At 37.3% G+C, this 19,074-nt stretch overlaps 2 protein-coding genes across 3 annotated transcripts; both read left to right on the top strand.

Moving 5' to 3' along the window:
- Positions 1–2,953: 2,953 nt before the first annotated feature.
- Positions 2,954–4,015, top strand: LOC146563589 (chemerin-like receptor 1). The gene has a single exon (XM_085290268.1). The coding sequence runs from the start codon at positions 2,954–2,956 to the stop codon at positions 4,013–4,015; it is 1,062 nt and encodes a 353-aa protein (XP_085146394.1).
- A 6,783-nt stretch (positions 4,016–10,798) lies between these two features.
- On the top strand, positions 10,799–17,542 carry LOC146563590 (chemerin-like receptor 1). 2 transcript variants are annotated; one of them, XM_085290270.1, is made up of 3 exons: positions 10,799–10,947; positions 11,661–11,746; positions 14,455–17,542. In XM_085290270.1, the coding sequence occupies exon 3, from the start codon at positions 14,469–14,471 to the stop codon at positions 15,564–15,566; it is 1,098 nt and encodes a 365-aa protein (XP_085146396.1). In that variant the 5' UTR covers positions 10,799–10,947; positions 11,661–11,746; positions 14,455–14,468; the 3' UTR covers positions 15,567–17,542. The 2 variants fall into 2 exon arrangements, with proteins under 2 accessions (XP_085146396.1, XP_085146395.1); XM_085290269.1 differs by lacking the exon at positions 10,799–10,947 and having other exon boundaries at positions 11,408–11,746.
- The last annotated feature ends 1,532 nt before the right edge of the window (positions 17,543–19,074 follow it).

The raw sequence follows: 19,074 nt of genomic DNA on the forward strand, positions 1-19,074 counted from the left end.
ACCTTAAGACAATGGCCCCAATCAGAGTGCAGTGCTGTCAACAAAGCAACGGGTGGCTACTTTCAGGAATCTAAAAAATACGACATATTTAGTTATTTATCCATTTTGTGTTTGCTACATAATTCCATATATCTTGCATCATGTAATTGATGTCCCCACTATGTATCTACAATGTAGAAAGTACGAAAAATAAAGAAAAACTTTTAAATGAGAAGGTGTGATCAAACCTTTCACTGATAGTGTGCATGCACATCTGAAAGAAGAGCTTTGAAAAACAGACATTACAAAATGATTTAATTTTGTTGTTTCTTTATGTCATTCTTAAGACAGTGATGGAGACGACCAATGACTCGTTTGATCTAATCGGTACAACTGCAACTGCAACTGCACCTGATATTGGCAATGATATTGGGCTGATAGACAGTTTGGTACCTCAACCTTGCTGTGGCTGACTTCGTCTTTGTATCATTTTTTCCCCTGAGTGTGACATACGTAGCTTCAGGTTTCCTCTGGCCTTTTAGCAACTTCATGTAAAAGCTGAACACCACCATCAGCTTTCTGAACATGTTTGCCAGTGTCTACGTTCTGGTGGTGATCAGTATGGACTGATCATCAGTATGGACTGATGATCCATACTGTGTTTGTGATGTGGCTCAGAACCACCAAAATGTACACAAAGCATCCTGTGTGAGTCTGTGTGTGTCCCTGATTCGTGCCACCACATCATGATTTGAGATATAAAGATATATGAGTCAGCGTCGGCGATGACCCTAAACCCTAACCATTACCTTTATTTTTTGGAGAAAATGTCATTTTTGATGCATGTTAGTAGGAATCGTTACATTCTTTGCTGACAACGCAACAATTTAGAAAAAGCAAAACTTCGCGTAAGGTTAGATTCCTCAACAATGATGGCTCAGAACACACAGGCTTAAATATTACGTTAAAAGTAACTGTGGTTGTGAAAACCAATTCTGGTGAGGCAGAGTGTGTAGGATGAACGTCATCCTGTGAGATCATAGAATATTTTAGAAATATTGCATTAAAAAGAAAAGCAAACTGACATTATTACGGGAAATCCTTCACATTTGTCCAAATCTGGTTTTGATCTGTTTGCAAAGGTTTATTTCAACAAATCTTTTTTTTTTAAGTTTAGCTTCAATCTAAATTCTTATGTTTCCACTAGAATCCGACCTTGATGCTGTTCATGTTTTAGTCACACGTTACTTTTTGAAGACACACAAGGTGTGTCAAACTTGTTTCACTACAGCGTCTTTCACAACTAATAAAGAGACGTCATTTAGATTAGAAAACAGGATGCTGACAGAAAACCTCTACGGTAGCCACTGGAAAATACAGATGATCTCATTTTGGTTTCAGACTTTTTCTGAAAGCCAAATTCAGCAGCGGTTTTTTTTCTCAGAATGGGTTTATATATAATCAATGTGTCACAGTTTGATCAGTGATTCTTCTGGAGTGGATTCATCAACAACCAACAACAGAGCTTTACTAAAGGTAAACAATATTTATTATTTTGCTGCTGTAAAATTGTCAATAATACATTTTTTTTTTGGTTTCACTCTGTCAGACATAATTGCTCAACTTCTTCTGAATCTGTCTGAAACCTCACCTTATCATCCAACAATAGTGTTAAAAATATGACGTATGTAACTGCCTACAAATGCCATATTTTGCACATATTCACGTTAAAGTACAGAGGGTGACACTAATTAATCTTTATTAAAAAAGTCACCCTGTGATTCTTAATTATTTTAGCTAACTGAGCGCTGACTTCTCATGGTTGTCAGTCAACACAAAGCAACAAAACTGACAAAGTTATAGATGCTGCTTCATGAGTGATACATCATGGCAGACAAAGAAATACAAAATGTCCAAGACCTCATTTTCCTACACCTCTCACAGACTGATAGCGTCATTAGTGACTTTCAGTTCGTATATGTTAATAGGAATAATAAAGTAACAACAAATCGTCCTCTTTTTAGAAGTATAAGTCATGAACCTATCAAAACCAAACATAAAACTATCTAAACTACCTCTTTATGTGAATTATTAGTCTGCAAAACAACAGCTGTGCATCAAGAGTTAACATATGTTATAAATGTAGACAACAGTTAATCTGTGTATATAGGTCAAACACAACTTGAGCTTTTTAGTCAAATACTTAACATAGTGACACCATTGAATATGCTATCCCAGTGTATATATGCCATCTTTAGTAGGCTTGATTACTGTAACAGCATCTTTACAGGTCTACCTAAAAAATCAGTCAGACAACTACAGCTCATTCGGAACTGCTGCTCGAGTCCTCACTAAGACCAAAGAAGTGGACCACATCAGCTCAGCTCAGAGGTCTTTACACTGGCTGCCTGTGCATTTGAATAAAGCACCAAATCCACACTGTTTTATTTTTAAGCTTAAACTTCAAAACTTACATTTTAACTACTGGTTTTATCTACTTTTCCTCCCCCCCTCCCTTCCCTTATATAGTCTCGTAAATGTATTATCTTCACTCTTTAATTCTTCCTTTTACTTAACTCATTACTACTGAAGTCTAGAACTAATTCATTTTCTAAATCTGTAAATGAATTAGTCACTGTTCATGCTCTTCTATCAAGAAATAATCTATACCAAAACAGCCAACTACAATTTTTTTCACATGTTCTGCTTTCATAGCCTTGATTATACCTGAGATATCTGACTTACAAGTGACCCTTCACTGCTAAATGCAGTCAGTGTTTAATTGAAGCAGTTAGTGTTTAAGATTTGTTTACAACTAACTAGACATTAAGTAGCAATTTAAAAAATAACTGAGTATCATTCAATGCAATTAGTTATAACAGAAAGAAAAAAATTGAAAGATGAATTTTACATAATGCATTTATATATTTATTTTTTTTGTGATACCACTGCAGGTCCCAAGGCAGTGATAGAGATGACCACTAGATCTTTTCATCAATTCAACACAACTGCTGCACCTGTTTACCAGTATGCTGAGTTGAGACATTCTCTGAACACCATGTCTATGGTTGTGTACTCCCTGGCTTTTGTCCTCGGTGTGCTCGGGAATGGAGTGGTTATCTGGGTGACCGGGTTCAAGATGAAGAAAACTGTTAACACAGTTTGGTTCCTCAACCTTGCTGTGGCTGACTTCCTCTTCACTGCGTTTTTGCCCCTGAGTGTGACTTACACAGCTTTGGATTTCCACTGGCCTTTTGGCAACTTCATGTGCAAGCTGAACACCACTATCAGCTTTCTGAACATGTTTGCCAGTGTCTACATTCTGGTGGTGATCAGTGTGGACAGATGTGTGTCTGTGGTGTGGCCCGTCTGGGCTCAGAACCACCGAAATGTACGCAAGGCATCCTATGTGAGTCTGTGTGTTTGGGTGGTGGCTTTGATTCTCAGTGCTCCATACTTCATCTTCAGGGACGTCGGACCATCGTACCACAATAAGGATATCATCAACTGCTTCAACAACTATGCTCTTTCTGGTGACGAGGACACATATAATGAGACTCATCAGGCCATGATTATCACGCGTTTCCTATTGGGATTTGTTGTGCCCTTTACTGTCATTGTCTCCTGTTATGCTGTTATAATCCATCGTCTCAGAAGAAACCGCACACTGGCCAATCAGTCAAGTCGCCCCTTTAAGATCATCGCTGCTATTATCATCACTTTCTTTCTGTGCTGGGCTCCCTTTCACATCATGGGTCTAATTGAGATGGCAAATCACATGCCAGAATATTCAAGTGAGATATTAGATGATATCACCATAATTGGGTTACCAATAGCCACCAGTATGGCCTTTCTCAACAGCTGCCTGAATCCACTGCTGTATGTGTTCATGGGCCAGGATTTTAAGAGTCAAGTCCACAAATCTATCCACAACATCTTGGAGACTGCCTTCCAGGAAGAAGTTCCTCGCTCTTATATCTATACAAATGCAACCACTCAGAACAATAAGAAGTTAGAGTCTGACACACAGTTGTAATGCGATTAAAGAGATAAATACATTGTACTGTACATAGTGACTTTAACTGTGTCTAACAAATTACCTTTTCTTTAAATTCATGGATCCTCTCAAATTATAGAGTTAATCTCTTAAGATTTAATAATATTAATTAATTAATTTTAGGAATGTTGATCAAAAGCATTCTCTTTTTTAACTATATTATATATTATTACTGTGATATTGTACAGCAAGTTAACATTTCTGGGGGCATTTGAAACACTTTGGAATGCTAAAATATTTTAGTGTAACTTCTTAACATTCTTAATCAAAAAACAAAATAATGCAATGCCTATTACGCACAGTATTCTCCATATGTACCAAAAACAAGTGAGAAACACATAAAAAGTGACAAACAGGAGCAACTTGATATATCCATCTATACTACCTGCGATTGTCTCAGTCCCTGTATCTTTTGCCCAAGTTTTTATTTTCGCAATAATTTTTGTATTTGTGTTTATTTATATTGGGTTTTGTACTTTTATTTACAAATTGTGGAAATGGATTGTTTTCTTTCTGGTTGTCTCAGTTTTGTGTTTATGTTTTCTTAGTTTTACTTATTTTAGAACCTAGTTTTCTCTGTGTCCAAAGTAGAGATGGCACGATACCACTTTTTTGTGTCCGATACCATCCATCCATCCATCCATCCTCTTATCCTTTTCAGGGTCGTGGGGGGCGCTGGAGCCTATCCCAGCTGTCATAGGGCGAAAGGCGGGGTACACCCTGGACAGGTCGCCAGTCTGTCGCAGGGCTAACACATAGGGACAGACAACCATTCACACTCACATTCACACCTAGTGACAATTTGGATTAATCAATTAACCTATCCCCACAAGCTGCATGTCTTTGGACGGTGGGAGGAAGCCGGAGTACCCGGAGAAAACCAACGCAAACACGAGGAGAACATGCAAACTCCACACAGAAAGACCCCGGCCTGATGGTGGAATTGAACTCAGGACCTTCTTGCTGTGCGGCAACAGTGCTAACCACCGTGCCACCGTGCTGCCCTATATATATACCTATATGAATCCGATATAGTGTATTTTTTAATCAATAAAATATCTTGCTGCATTTTGTATAAGGGGGAGAGAAGAGGCAGTCGCTCCATATATCGGTTGTTAAGCTTAACGTGGGAATGCTTTAGAAACATTCAGAGATGAACGTAAACACTTGCTTTACTTCTCTCTGGGATAACTTCCTCGGAGATGAAATGCTGGTTTGGTAGTGAGGCTTCAAATGCTCAACCAAACCACCGACAGGTCTTGCACTTGCATGACGCATACAGCTCCCACGTGCTAAGGTTATGAGCTGAGTTACGCCATGTCGCAAGTTTTCTGAGGTGCTTTTGTGATATTTAATGGATCGGATTAATTTTTTTTATTTCTCTCTGATATCCGATCCAGTAATTTAGGTCAGTATCAGACCGATACCGATACGTAATATTGGATCGGTCCATCTCTGGTCCAAAATTTGTTCATTAATTGTAAGTTTATCCTGTCTCTCCTATTTTCACCTTCCTAATTTCAGAACTCTGTGTTGTCTCTGTGTTTCTTGTCTTCTTCCTGCTTCATTTTGATAGTTTTTGTGCCTTCTGGTTTTCAGTTCAGCCCCCCACCCCCACCGATTATCCCCTTACTGTTGGCATATAACTGCGTTTTCTTTCCAGCGGTCTTCCTTGTCCCCCCCTTACTCCTTTATTGGGAACTTGCTGGTTACTTTGCTGTTTCACGGAATGGACTTTGTTTCCCTGGACTCTTTTATTCGGTCTATGTCAGCCTGCCTTTGAGTCTATCTGCGTCCCACCTGCGAAACATGAGAGTGGTGCTTCATTAGTTCTGATGGTGCTTCATTGGTAGTATCGTTTGTCACAGATGTCTCTCCTGCCTTAGGTGCCACATTTTTCTTTTGTACAGCTGACTCACATCAGCAATTAAAGGTATTTAAAGGCAGAGAAAGGTGAGTAAGCTCTGGTGCCAGAGTGCCATGTGACGGGTTTTATCTAGTGAGCTGTGTGAGTGTTTGGTGGTTGCAGCTAGTGAGCTGAATCTTGTGATTGTTTGCTCCTGCTTGGTGGAGAGGAGTGTGTTTGGTTACTAACCCTTTTCTGACTTACTTTTCAGTTTACTGGCCGACGCTTGAGTTTTGTTTTGTTTCTTTAAATGGTGATAGTGGCTTGTCCATCTCTTTTAGTTGAGTTATTAATAGAAACTTTAATAAAACTCTTTAATTTAATCATTTTGCCTCTCTGTCTCCTTTTTCCGACCCGGACACTTTTTGTTACTCTCCCTAATCGCCTGGACCCTTTTAGGGGAACATAACAGCTAGTTCTACAACTCATTTGATGAGAAATCATTAAAATCACAGAAAACACATTACATATACCAGCAGAGGGAGCTGTTTTATATAAATGATTCGGTGTTAAAGGGCAGCAGTCTAAAGAGGAAAACTGCCTTCGGGTGGCTCTGATTTATATACAAAAGGTAGATACGGGAGATGTGAGTTCTGCTTCCTTTATTTCACTTTGTTAAACAGAATTTCCGTATTTATCCTTTATGCTCATGTACACATTCTTTTATCTTTTTCTCCACAATTATCTCGTAACAAAAACCACAACATCAAATCACACTGTTAACCCACGTGGTTACTTTGTTTTCTGTCTATGAATATACAAAATAACTGCGTTATCGCACAGAGTCCTTTACAAAAAGTTTCTGAGTAGTATCATTAACACTCTGATCAGTTTGCTTTGAATCCTTTTCTATATATCTTAATCAGCAATTAGTTACTGATTACTTTTTTCAAGTAACTTGACCAACACTGCTCCCCACTTATCTGTAAGTGATCATGCACCTGTTCTTGGAGCAACTTCAGTGTTTGCCAGTAATGAGCAAAACAAGGCTTTGAGGAAAAAAATGACACATTCAAAGCCGTTGTGCAAAAGTTTCAAAACAATCTGAAACCAAGCTTGACAGTGACACCTACTGGCCACTTTTGCTATTGTCACATCTTGATAATACTCCCCTGTGAAATAATGATCCATTGCATTGCTAGCAATACAGAATTCTCAAGAATGATTTATTATTATTATTATTATTATTATTATTATTATTATTATTATTATTATTATTAAATATACCAGAGAATCAACAATTGTGATTAATGCATGTTTTGGAGAAATACCCATAAAAACAAGGAAGGAAAAATGCTGAGACTGTTAAAGAAAAGTTGTGACTGTAACATACACGTGTATTCTGGGATCTGGCAGCATATTGTATTGACTAGCAACTAGATGTGAAATAAACAAATTCCCCATGTTTTTCGATATCCCAGGACTGTGGACTTCTCAGTGTCAAGCAGTGTGCACACCCAGAAGTCCTGTACAATTCGTAACTAAAATGATATATTCAAAACAGAAAATACTTGTGATTGGCTATCAATGGAGAGAGGCCATTGTTTAAACTTTAGCCCTCCCTGGTTAGTCCTGTCTGTACCTTGCTGCGGTATCACAAATACAGGAGCACCATCCTCCCATAACCCCCACACATTCCTAAGGCAGCCGCTCCTTGGTTATGCTCTGTGTTAGTGTCAGGGTGTACCAGTCTACCTTCAACACCCCCCTTCACACCAAGGAGTTGCACTGAAACTGCACTGAAATATGTTTCTAATAGTGTCTCATGTGTAAGTAGGTTTTGCATGGCCGTTTGAAAAACCTCTTCAAAAATAGATAAGGCAAGAAATATATAACTACTACTCAAACATATATAACAAAACACCTATTATCTAAATCGGACTGGAAACTTGTTGAATAGGGGATTAATCAAAACCTGAGAGTTCAAAGTTCTTCGTAAAGTAAACAAGTGAAAAGAAAAGGTTACATATCCATGTGACTATGAGAAGGGAATTCATACAGGCTAAACTAACTTGCACACACACATAAATACAGACATGCAAAACAACATGGATCAAGAAGCCACATGTATTGAGTAACTGTGGTAGTTCATGATATAGTTTTGGTTTTGGTTGAACTCTGTAAGACCTAGTGGATAAGAAATGGGCATTTTGTTTCTTTATTTCATTCTTATTTGATGGGAATCATAATTTAGTTTTACATTCATTAACGTACATTTGCTCAGCTGCTACACGGTGATTATTGGACTGAACTTTCTCACCCAACTCCGGGCAGCGACAACTATTATGATACACATAACAAATGCCACTTTGAGTGAAAGGACAGGCAGTTACACTTCCATTTTTATTAAAAACACATTTTTAAAAAAGAAAACAAACAACTGCATTGTCTTATTTTTGTTTCTAATAGTTTTATGAATACCACCTTCTCATGGTTCAACCCCACACAGAAAGGGCCTCGGTCACACAGTCGATCTGAAAACAGGACTCTCTTGCTGTGAGGCAACAGTGTTAACCATCATGCTACCCCATATTTCAAAACTGTTATTTCCTGAAACCTTTGGTGTTCCTTTTTCATGTTTATTTCCAAACTGAAAGTCACAGTGACATCTGTGAGATATGTTACCACTATTAGGATCAGCACACAAATGTTTATATTCTTTTTTTTTGCCTGTCCTGTTTGGATCTTTAGCCATCAGAATTGTTGTCTGAAGGCTAAGAAAGATGCCAAGCGATTTATTTTACCAATTGCATCATCATGGCCTTGCCATATTGGTCCATTTGATTGACCTTTATTATAATTATGCATTTATTTGATTTGATATTTGGTTGTTACAGACGGGACAGACATGACTGGGGATAGGAGAGGGAGAAAGAATGAAAGAATGAGAGGGAGAGATGAGATGGTGAGAAAGGGGGGAAGAAAAAAAAAGAAAAACAAACAAAACACCTGGATCACCTGTATGGGGATAAGAAAAAATAGAAGAGAAAACAAACAAAAAAGAGCAACATACTAAATACAACACCATCACAATAAACTAGTTAACAGTAGATAACAGTAGATACTAAATATTGCATGTTATTGTGCAGTACGCAAGATTGACAGCGCACAATGTGCTTTGACGTAGCAGCCAAGAAGGGTGTAGTTTGTGTCTGTGTACACCTGTGTGCACACGGGTGTGGATCAGCACGCTTGTTTATATTCTAATTTTTCCATGCCTCTCATGAATCGTAAAATTCCATGAACTCTATGAATCAACATGTCTTTACTTGCGATCAAGGAAAGTAAATAATCATTAGTGAGCTATAATTATTAGTGATCTGTATGCTTGGGCGGCGGTTTTAATTTTCTAGAGATATTAATTTATGATAACTTAATTTATGATAAGCGACATTTTACTATTCATGACAAAAATTGGTTGTTGTTGTTGTTTTTTTTATTTAAGGGCAGCAACAGAAAAGTTGGGACAGGGTAACAAAAGGCTGGAAAGTAAGTCATTCTAAAAAGAAACCGCTTGAGGAAACATTTTGCAACTAATTGGGTTAACTGGCAACAAGTCAGTAACAAGACTGAGACAAGATTACCTTAAATAGGCAGAAGAAGTAAAGATGGGCAAATGAAAAAAAAGGCTATATCAATAAACTGTGGAATGATCTCAGAAATTACGAAGACTATGAATAAACTTAAAAATGGGCTTTAAAAAAAGTTTTGATTTTTGTGAGCAAAATGCTCTCATGACTCATCGAGTGAAAACTACTAGCCAGCCAATCGGTGACATGCAGTCTGACAACGTCACAATTTAGTACCTGGTCGGATCGCTTGGAACCCCAGCCGAGCAGGTTCTAAAAATGTACCTGGTATCAGGTTCTATGGCCTAATGGAAAAACCTGAAAACCATGGTGAACCATGTCAAGTCAATCTGAGTAGGTACTAATAGAATTGTATTGTACCAGAGTCTACTCTAAATGTTTGTCAGTGACTTTCTGCTCTACTTTGATTGTTGTGTCTTTTTTGTAGTTTTACTTTCCCTGTCATATTGGGTTTGGGTTAGTTTTCATGTCATACTGAATACTGCCTGCTTGTGTTTGACTTTATATTTCTTGGATTGCTTCATATATACACTACCAGTCATTAGTTTGAACAAACTTTCTCATGTAATTCGTTATTTTCACTTTCTACATTGTAGATACACACTGAAGACATTAAATATATGATAAATAAATTGATAAATATGTCTTATATTTTAGATTACTCAAAGCAGCCACTCTTTGCTTTATTGACAGTGCTGTGAACTCTTGGTCTACTCTCAATGCGCTTCATGATGAACTCCATCAGTTGTGTTGTGCAGAAGTCAGGTTGGTACACAGCTGATAGTCCTAAAATCTATTGAATCCAAAATAATGAATCACAAAATCATAACAAACTCAGCAGCTTTGGTATATATTTTATATTACCATATAATTTAAACTTATTTATGAACACTTGACAAAATGTTTTTAGTTGTTTTTGTGAATAACATTTCGATCAATAACATATTTTTAGCTTAACTGCTTTCCCACTCATATTGTAGGTCTACAGTTTACATTCTGATCACAACACATAAGGTGTTTCCACAAGCAGTTTTACAATTCCTTGCAATGTCATGGAATTATTCCATGACATGAAAAAATACAAGAAGTGGACAGTTGACTTTTAGAGTAAGAAGTAGAGTTAAACAAGACTGCAAAACAGGATGTTGATAGACAGGGAAAAACAGTTTTCATTCTGATTTCTGTTGCTCAATGCTCGATTTTCTTCTGTTGTTGGTCCCTTTAGTTATCCACCTCCTCTGCACGTCTTAAAACCATCTCAGCCTCACCCCCTTAACTTTATCTCCAAATCAGTAAACCTGAGCCAACCTAACAACCTCTTCCTTTGAAAACTTTTCCGTACTTCCACACCAGCGGATTCATTAAACGCCTTGTTCTTTCTCTGCCCAATTCAGTTGTACTTTCCTAGAGATCTGGTAAGTCTTTCCTTTATGCTTTATAACATTTAAAGACTTTTTATAGGTGGTGACTTTATAGAGGTAATAATTATTCTGTAACCCACATCTGTAACCTAATTCAGTGTGAATGCTCTTGAGTAAAAACAAGGAAAGAAAGAAAGAAACCCATTAGGAATGTAGGTACAATGAGCTGAAAGGTTCATGTTTTACAATCTGTACTGTTTTATAATATATGCCACTGACTGTGGAAATACCTTGGTTTTCCTCAGATTGTTTCATAGCACAGCTGCCTTAGAGCACTGGTTCTCAAGCTGTGGTATGTGAGCTCCCTCTAGTGGTATTAGGATTTGACAAGTGGTATTATCACTTGTCACATCCTGTTTATGACAGTTAAAATAAATAACATTTATATAAGAAATAAAATTGTCTCGTGTGAACTGTATGTGGTGTACTGCTGTACTTTAATGTCGGTCATAAGGGTGGTACTTCAAGAGCCATATATGTCATGAGGTGATACTCATTGTGAAAGGTATGAGAACCACTGCCTTAGAGAGTTAAGAAAGAAACTGGAGGAAAATGGCAAAATAAGATAGTGATACTAAGGCCATGCTGAAGACAATGCAACAGTGCTGTCTCTCATTTTTTCTTTCTCTTTCATTTGTCTGCAAACTTTTGCAAACTTCCGGTGGATCTGCCTTGTTATAAATGGCAAAATACGACCCACAAATTAGTCTCAGTTATAATAACCTGTCAGAGTTTGATGAGGCATTCATCTGCAGAAGATTCTTCAACAACCAACAAGAGAGCTTTACTAAAGGTATGCCGTCTTTGTTACTTTGCTGTTGTACGATTGTAAAATCATCATGTATTTACTTTTTAATAGATAAACCTCTGACACTTAAGACTTTCCCAGTTTTTAATTACTAAGTCACTCATGATTAATACATTTTCAAGATTCCGCCCCCAAAAATTCAGTTCCCTGAATATCTATATGCATGCATGAATGGATGGAATATATATTTATACATATATAAAAAAAATTAAAAAGAAGGAAATTCATTTTTTTACACTATTGCATAACGTAGAAACACTGACTGCTGGGATAGTTGTTCACTGGAAGTGTAGTGTTAAATAATCAAATAGGCTAATTTCTTAAAATTAAGTTAAACCACTGAACTTAAGAGACAGCATTACTTTCATGAGGGTGGTGACTTTTAAAGTAATTGCCGGTAAGGTTCTTTGCACAGTTATAACTTCTTTGACCTCTTTATTCGTCAAAATGTGTTGACTAATACATCTAAACCAAGCTGCAGGCAGACATAAATGTAGGCAGCCAAATATAGCATGGTGCAAGCAGTTAGAGTAACTGCAGAAGTTTGTTATCATCTGTCAGACCTAGAGGTTAAGTAAAGGTCTTTTTCACTGAAGAAAAACAAGCAGTAATTTAATTTGGGGGTTTTTCCAATTCCATTGACATAGTGTTGCTCAACAACTGCACAGTGAGTATTAAAGTCCACATTCTCACCCAAACCCACACAGCCATCATGACCATTATGATGGATGTAATTGCCCAACGTTTAGTACATCAAATGGACGATTAGGTAAACCTGTGATTGGATTGTCAAAAACCCTTTAATAGTTATTTTATTTAGTAAACTGAGAAACCACTTTTCATGGGTCAGTCAACAAGTGGCCAACAAAGCTGAAAAATATCACCTATCATTTAAATGATCTTTTTTAATTGAGCATATTAAGTTTAATTGAGCATATTAAATACACATAGTTTAGTCTAGGTTGTATTAATGTGTCACAGTTTGTTCTGATATTCTTCTACTGCACATCAACCCACACCTGACAGAAGAGCCATACATATTTTCTTCTTCTTAAGTGTCTTATTGGATGGCATTGGCGTTTAGACTAGATGCCCTCTCTCTCACACAGTCCAGCAACTCATTTGGTGTTTTCTTCCTTCGGTCTTGTATTCTGCCAGTGACGGTTTCTCGCCTTCTGCCTTGTCTTTGTTCCCTTCAATCTTTTCCAGATTTAATTCCAATTGTCCTTTTTCAGTACTTGTCCCAGAGAGTCTTGCTTGTCTCTCTGATGTTTTATTTAATGATCTTTTGGTGTGTGCGCATTTTAAAACCTCTTCATTAGTCGGTCGTTCTTTGCTTCCATACATGAAGATAGGTGTGATGTAGACATCTAGGACTCTCTTTCTTGTCTTGAAGGAAATTTGTCAATCAACTGTAGTCCTTGCAGAGGTAGCTTTCTTTCCTTTTGCAATCCAAATCTTGATTTTACGTAACAATCTTCATTACTCACAGTAATACCCAAATATTTAAACTTATTGCCTTGTTGTGTGGAATTCTTTAGTATGATGTTGCACTATATTGTCTTTCTTTTTGGAAATGATCATTGTCTAAGTTTACTTGAGATTCAAGAAAATGAATGTGGGACTTAATGTCCGTCCCACTTCTTCACTCTTCTTATATACAATAAGTATTTGTTTTCTGTAGATGTTGAATTGATTACAGTGTCGTCTGCACATCTCAGGTTATTAATGAGGTGCCCATCAACCACAATGCCTGGCACTCCTTTAATCTCGCAAGATATAATCACTGTATAGAGGAAACAGATCAGCTGACAACACACAACTTTGCCCTACACCACTTCTGAGTTTGACAAATTTCGAAACCAGAAGTGAAAATTTCTTTGTCACTTTTGATTGCCACAGTTTGTTCCAAGTGCATGTTCTTCATAATAGGTCTTTTTTTGCCATTGTTCAGAACTAATAATAACTATTAGATTTTTGTAGCTGATAGTGCTGAAGGCTTTCATGTCATCAATAAAACATGAGTACAGATATTTTTGAAGTTTAACTGCTTTTTCTGGGACGCTTATCAATATAGCATTTGTTGTTCCTTTGCGTTCTACAAGTCTGAATTGTTTTTCTTCTAATTCTATTTCAATCAGTTCCAACAAATAAAAATTTATACTTTTTTTTTGAGGACTGCAAATTTTAAGAATAATTTAAGTTTTTCTGAAGTTCTTGGTCAGATATTTATTTTTTCGTGTTTGCGTTCAATTGTTGGGAAATTACGGTGACATACTCTTTTAGTGTTGTAACATCATTGCTGATTTGGACACTCTTCAGTTTCCTGATAACTGTGACTACATGCATACATTATGCTCAGCAGCCAGTTAAGAATTTTCATATCACATTGTGAATGTTGCTGCCACAGTAGTGCAATCATGAACTGAAGTAGCCATTAACACTGAATGGATGGATTATAATCTAATTTGAGCTGAAAACAGTGCTCTCAACTACAAGTGATGACCTTCACTGCTAAATGCATTTTATTTGCTGTTCATTTTGAGCCTTTATTGTCTAAGATTCATAACTAACTATAAATTAAACATTAATTTAAGAGTAATTAATTTATATTTCTGTGCAATATGTGAAGACAGAATTATTATCAATATCAAAAATGACTTTTACATAAATTCATGTTTTTTTCTATGCAGATCTGAAGACATTGATGAAGATGACCAACAACTCTTTCGATCAAATTAATACAACTGCTGCACCTGATAAAAATGACTCTGTGTATGGTGACAAGTATGATGGGCTGAAACAGTCTCTCAACACAATGTCTGTAATCCTTTATTCCGTGGCCTTTGTCCTCGGCGTGCTCGGGAATGGAGTGGTTATCTGGGTGACCGGGTTCAAGATGAAGAAAACTGTTAACACAGTTTGGTACCTCAACCTTGCTGTGGCTGACTTCCTCTTCACTGCATTTCTTCCCCTGAGTGTGACTTACACAGCTTCAGGTTTCCACTGGCCTTTTGGCAAGTTCATGTGCAAGCTGAACACCACTATCAGCTTTCTGAACATGTTTGCCAGTGTCTACATTCTGGTGGTGATCAGTGTGGACAGATGTGTGTCTGTGGTGTGGCCTATCTGGGCTCAGAACCACCGAAATGTACGCAAAGCATCCTATGTGAGTCTGTGTGTTTGGGTGGTTGCTTTGATTCTCAGTGCTCCATATTTCATCTTCAGGGACACTGAGAAAATGTCTGAAAACCAAATCCTCTGTTTCAGCAACTATGCTCTTTCTGATAACTATACAGCACCATCTGTGATTCAGTTTCGTCATCTAGCCATGACTATCACTCGTCTCTTCCTGGGATTTGCAGTTCCCTTCACTGTCATTGTGTCCTGTTATGCTGTCCTAATCCATCATCTGAGGAGAAACCGCACCATGGCCAGCCAATCAACACGCACGTTTAAAATTGTCACTGCTGTTATTGTCACTTTTTTCCTGTGTTGGGCTCCCTTTTACATAATTGGTGTAATTGAACTAGTGAAATTCACGTCTGCTACTCAGAGCAACACATTAGATCTTGTCATAGGTGTCGGGATGCCTCTGGCCACCAGTCTGGCCTTTCTCAACAGTTGCTTCAATCCACTGCTGTATGTGTTCATGGGCCATGATTTTAAGGACAAAGTCCGCAAATCCATCCGAAATGTTTTGGAGACTGTCTTCCAGGAAGAGGAGACACGCACTCGCACTTACACAGGGTCAGTGGTCACCAGTCAAAGCAAAAATAGCTCCGATTTGAATACTGAGGTATAAGAAACCAAATAATTAAACTGTAAATGGCAGACAATTGTGACAACTATCTTAAAAATGATTCTAAATGTTTCAAAAATATCTTAAAATGCTTTGGGGCTTTTTTACTAGCCATAGCATTAATCTGATACATGACTGCATGAATCTATGAATCACAGCAGTCCATTCAGGTTACTTTTTTATAGAACTAAAAGCAGTTATACAATGTTATTGCTTCCATTATTGTTGCCTTTTTTCTGGGCTGGACTCCCTATCATTCAGCTGATAGTATTTATTCCACCAAATGAAAAAATTCACTATGCCATTCAATTGGGATCTTTGTTGCCAAAAATTTGGTCGTTCTTCACTGCTGCTTGAATCCACTGCTGTATGTCTTCTTGAGACAAGATTTTAAGGCTGAAATACGAAAATCCATCCTGAATGTGCTGGAGAGCCTTCCAGGAAGAGGAGACACACTCTCCCAGTGACATGAAGTCAGTGAACACCAGGCAGAGCAGAGAGAAGTCAGATTAGATTACTGAGGTATAAGGCTGTATATGAGGTACATAAACATGTTAAAACCTTTAATAGAAAATTTCTTTGAGACTTTTTACTAGCTGTAAACATGACTCCAGAGTAAATCTTTATAAATCTTTATAAACCTTTAATGAATGAAATTTTGTTTAATTTTGTTCCAATAAACAAAATTTCAAATAAACCCCGCTCATAAAATTATGGAAACAGCTAATGGTACAAATGGTACTGTGATGTATTATTTCTGTGCTGTGTTGTTTTTCTTGCCTCTTTGGCTCACAGCTCTGCATTAACTTTGTGCTATTATTATTATTATTTTTTATTTTTTTTTGCTTTAACTAACTCATGAAGTCTGCCATTCATTTCCATGTATTAATAATCCGTGTTATGTTTTATGTTAATATATTATTATGAGCTGACCACCATTGAGTTTTCATGTAAACATTAACAATTTTATATTAAATATTTGACATTCCTACAGTTCCATTAGTAACATATATGTCTATATCAGACAATCTCACTGATAGTTTCTCTCTTTTAAAGTTTTTTAACCCCAGGGACGTCAATAAATAGTGACAGTAATGATCCTCATTTATTCACTGTTCCTGTATTGTTTTATTCGCTGAACAAAAAGTATTATATTTACTTACATACATTTTATTTTATTTATTTATCAGCCATGGTGTGAAAAACAGTATGGGCCATTATCACAAGAGGTTATTGTCTTAGTTTGTTAAAGTTCTCTATTCCCATTCTGGTCAAATTTGGTTTCATCGTTTGTTTACAGTACAGTTACAGAGCCAAGTGACAACAAATCAAAAGACTGCTGCCTGTCAGTGGCCAAGAGCAGCCTGTATTCAGTTTGAATACTGTTATGAATTGAAACAGAACAGTTTATAACTTTATTAGTTTGTAAATAGTGTTTCACTGTTCTATTTAACTTTTGGTGACAGTAGAAAGACTGAATCAGGGGATCGTGTGGGAGAGAAAGGGAGAAAGCTGGATGAAGATGGCAAAGAGAGAGAGTGCAACAGAAATAAGTAAAAGCAGACATGTAGTCAAAGTCAGCAAAAAATTTTAAAGCCATGATCACTTCCATCTAGTTCATATTCATTGATGATGATGTCACATAACTGTATTCTAGGCAGTGTGTTACACTGATATCTAATGCTCAGCTGCAGGGGAAGAGTGGGGCAGTGGGTTGTCAGGGGAAGCTGGTAGACACAGCATATGACAATTGTCTAATCATGCCCCACCACCCACCCCCAGCACAAGAGAAATAATGGTGCAGCTGAGCTGAGTGACAGAGCAAGCTGAGCAGTAAAGTAAACATGAATATTGCAGTCTGACAGCACACTGTAAATAAAACAATTGAACTAATCACAAATCTGTGAGTGTGTGTATTGTACCCCCCCTTCTAAGAAGTGTTAAAGTATACTTTAATACTTCTTAGTGTTTTTTAATTTTTAAGCTAAAAATAAAATAAATAAAAATTCAAAATGTAATACTGAGAAAACTGTGGTGGAATATGACTTGAAAATATATTGAATTAAATGGGGTTTTATACTTTAACATTGAAAGACAGCAAGAAAGAACAAAGTTTTGCTTTTGATCAGATCTGCTGTGGATTATTATAAATTTTCCTATAATATGTGTAGAGATGCATACACATAACAGCATTCAGTTGAAATATGAGCACTTTAAATATAAAGTAGCATACATACCTTGAAAAACTATATTTTAGTTTTTAAACTCATCTTGATTTTGTAGAGAAGGTGATCAGGCTGTTTCTTCATCACCTGAGACCAGCTACACTGGATCATCACCAGCTTGTATCTTTATCCCTTTTTCACTCAGTGAAGTCTTTCTCTTTTCATGTGCACTGGTAACCAAAGCGTGTGATATTTGAAATAACCTGCTCGCCTTCTCGCACACCCCATACTAGTAAGGCAAACTCACATACAGGCTCAGGGGGACGGGGTGAATCTATATACAAAGATGAGATATTAACACTAAGAACACAAAGGAATACTCTGAATAATACAAGCTAGGCTATATTAAGTAATGTAATGTATGGCACCATGCAGACATGTGGAGAGCATGCAAACTATACACAGCAAGGTCCTGGTCACACGGTGGATTAGAACACAGCATTTTCTTGCTGTGAGGCAACAGTGTTGACCACCATGGTGCCCAGTATTTCAAAACCTTTGGTGTTCTCTTTTCATGTTTGTGTCTAAATCAAAAGTCAGAGTGACACACTGTTAGGATTGACACACAAATGTTTATGTTTACATCTTTCTGTGCCTCTCATACATCGTAAACTTTATTAACAGTATCAACAAATCTTTACTTGCTGGCAAGTGAACTCTGGCATGTCTCCACCGCGTTACTGTAATCTGATTACTTTTTTCAAGTAACGAGTAAAGTAAGGGATTACTATTGCAAAAACGGTAATTAGATTACCGTTACTTTCCCGTAAGAACGCTGCATTACTGCGTTACTAAAACCGTGATTTTCTGCGAGAATGTCTCATGACAGTGACGTAAGCGAGTGCGCCGTTGGTGACAACAGCTGTGTGCAGATCAACAGTGGATCATATATCGATTGTGGGAGAGAGTATGAGCGTGCAGCGTTTAAAGCGTGGAAGTACTGACCTTACTTTGAGTTTGATTCCATAAAAAGTGACAAAAACATTAGCGTCCATGGTGCGTGGGAAGAAAACTTCTTTTTACAGCGAAAAAAAACCCTAAACTTCCAAGCAAGCACCGAGTGCGCTATGACATAATGGGAAACTCACAGAGAAACTCGCGGATTCTTCAACTGACCGCGGCACACCTGCACCAGGGTAAACCTCCGCCTACCCTAGTCCTGCTTTACAGGTGAAAATAGAGCAACAGGACCGCTGAGTCTTTGACTTTATTTATTTTCTGCTGTGTTTTACTTGCATCTATTTGAAAGAGTGAGTGTAAACACAAAAAATATTTTATTTTATGTG

The sequence above is a fragment of the Mchenga conophoros genome, linkage group LG11 (genome assembly GCF_057382185.1).
Source record: "Mchenga conophoros isolate Kocher_MC1m ecotype Shallow Benthic linkage group LG11, M_conophoros_male_GT1.1, whole genome shotgun sequence".
In the NCBI taxonomy this organism is placed as follows: Eukaryota; Metazoa; Chordata; class Actinopteri; order Cichliformes; family Cichlidae; genus Mchenga; species Mchenga conophoros.

Bases quoted from the DNA above. Each gene is read 5' to 3' on its own strand.
- LOC146563589 (XM_085290268.1), top strand. From the start codon at position 2,954: ATGACCACTAGATCTTTTCATCAATTCAACACAACTGCTGCACCTGTT.
- LOC146563590 (XM_085290269.1), top strand. From the start codon at position 11,635: ATGGCAAAATACGACCCACAAATTAGTCTCAGTTATAATAACCTGTCA. The intron at 11,747-14,454 runs GTATGCCGTCTT...TTTTCTATGCAG, and splicing joins ACAAGAGAGCTTTACTAAAG to ATCTGAAGACATTGATGAAG.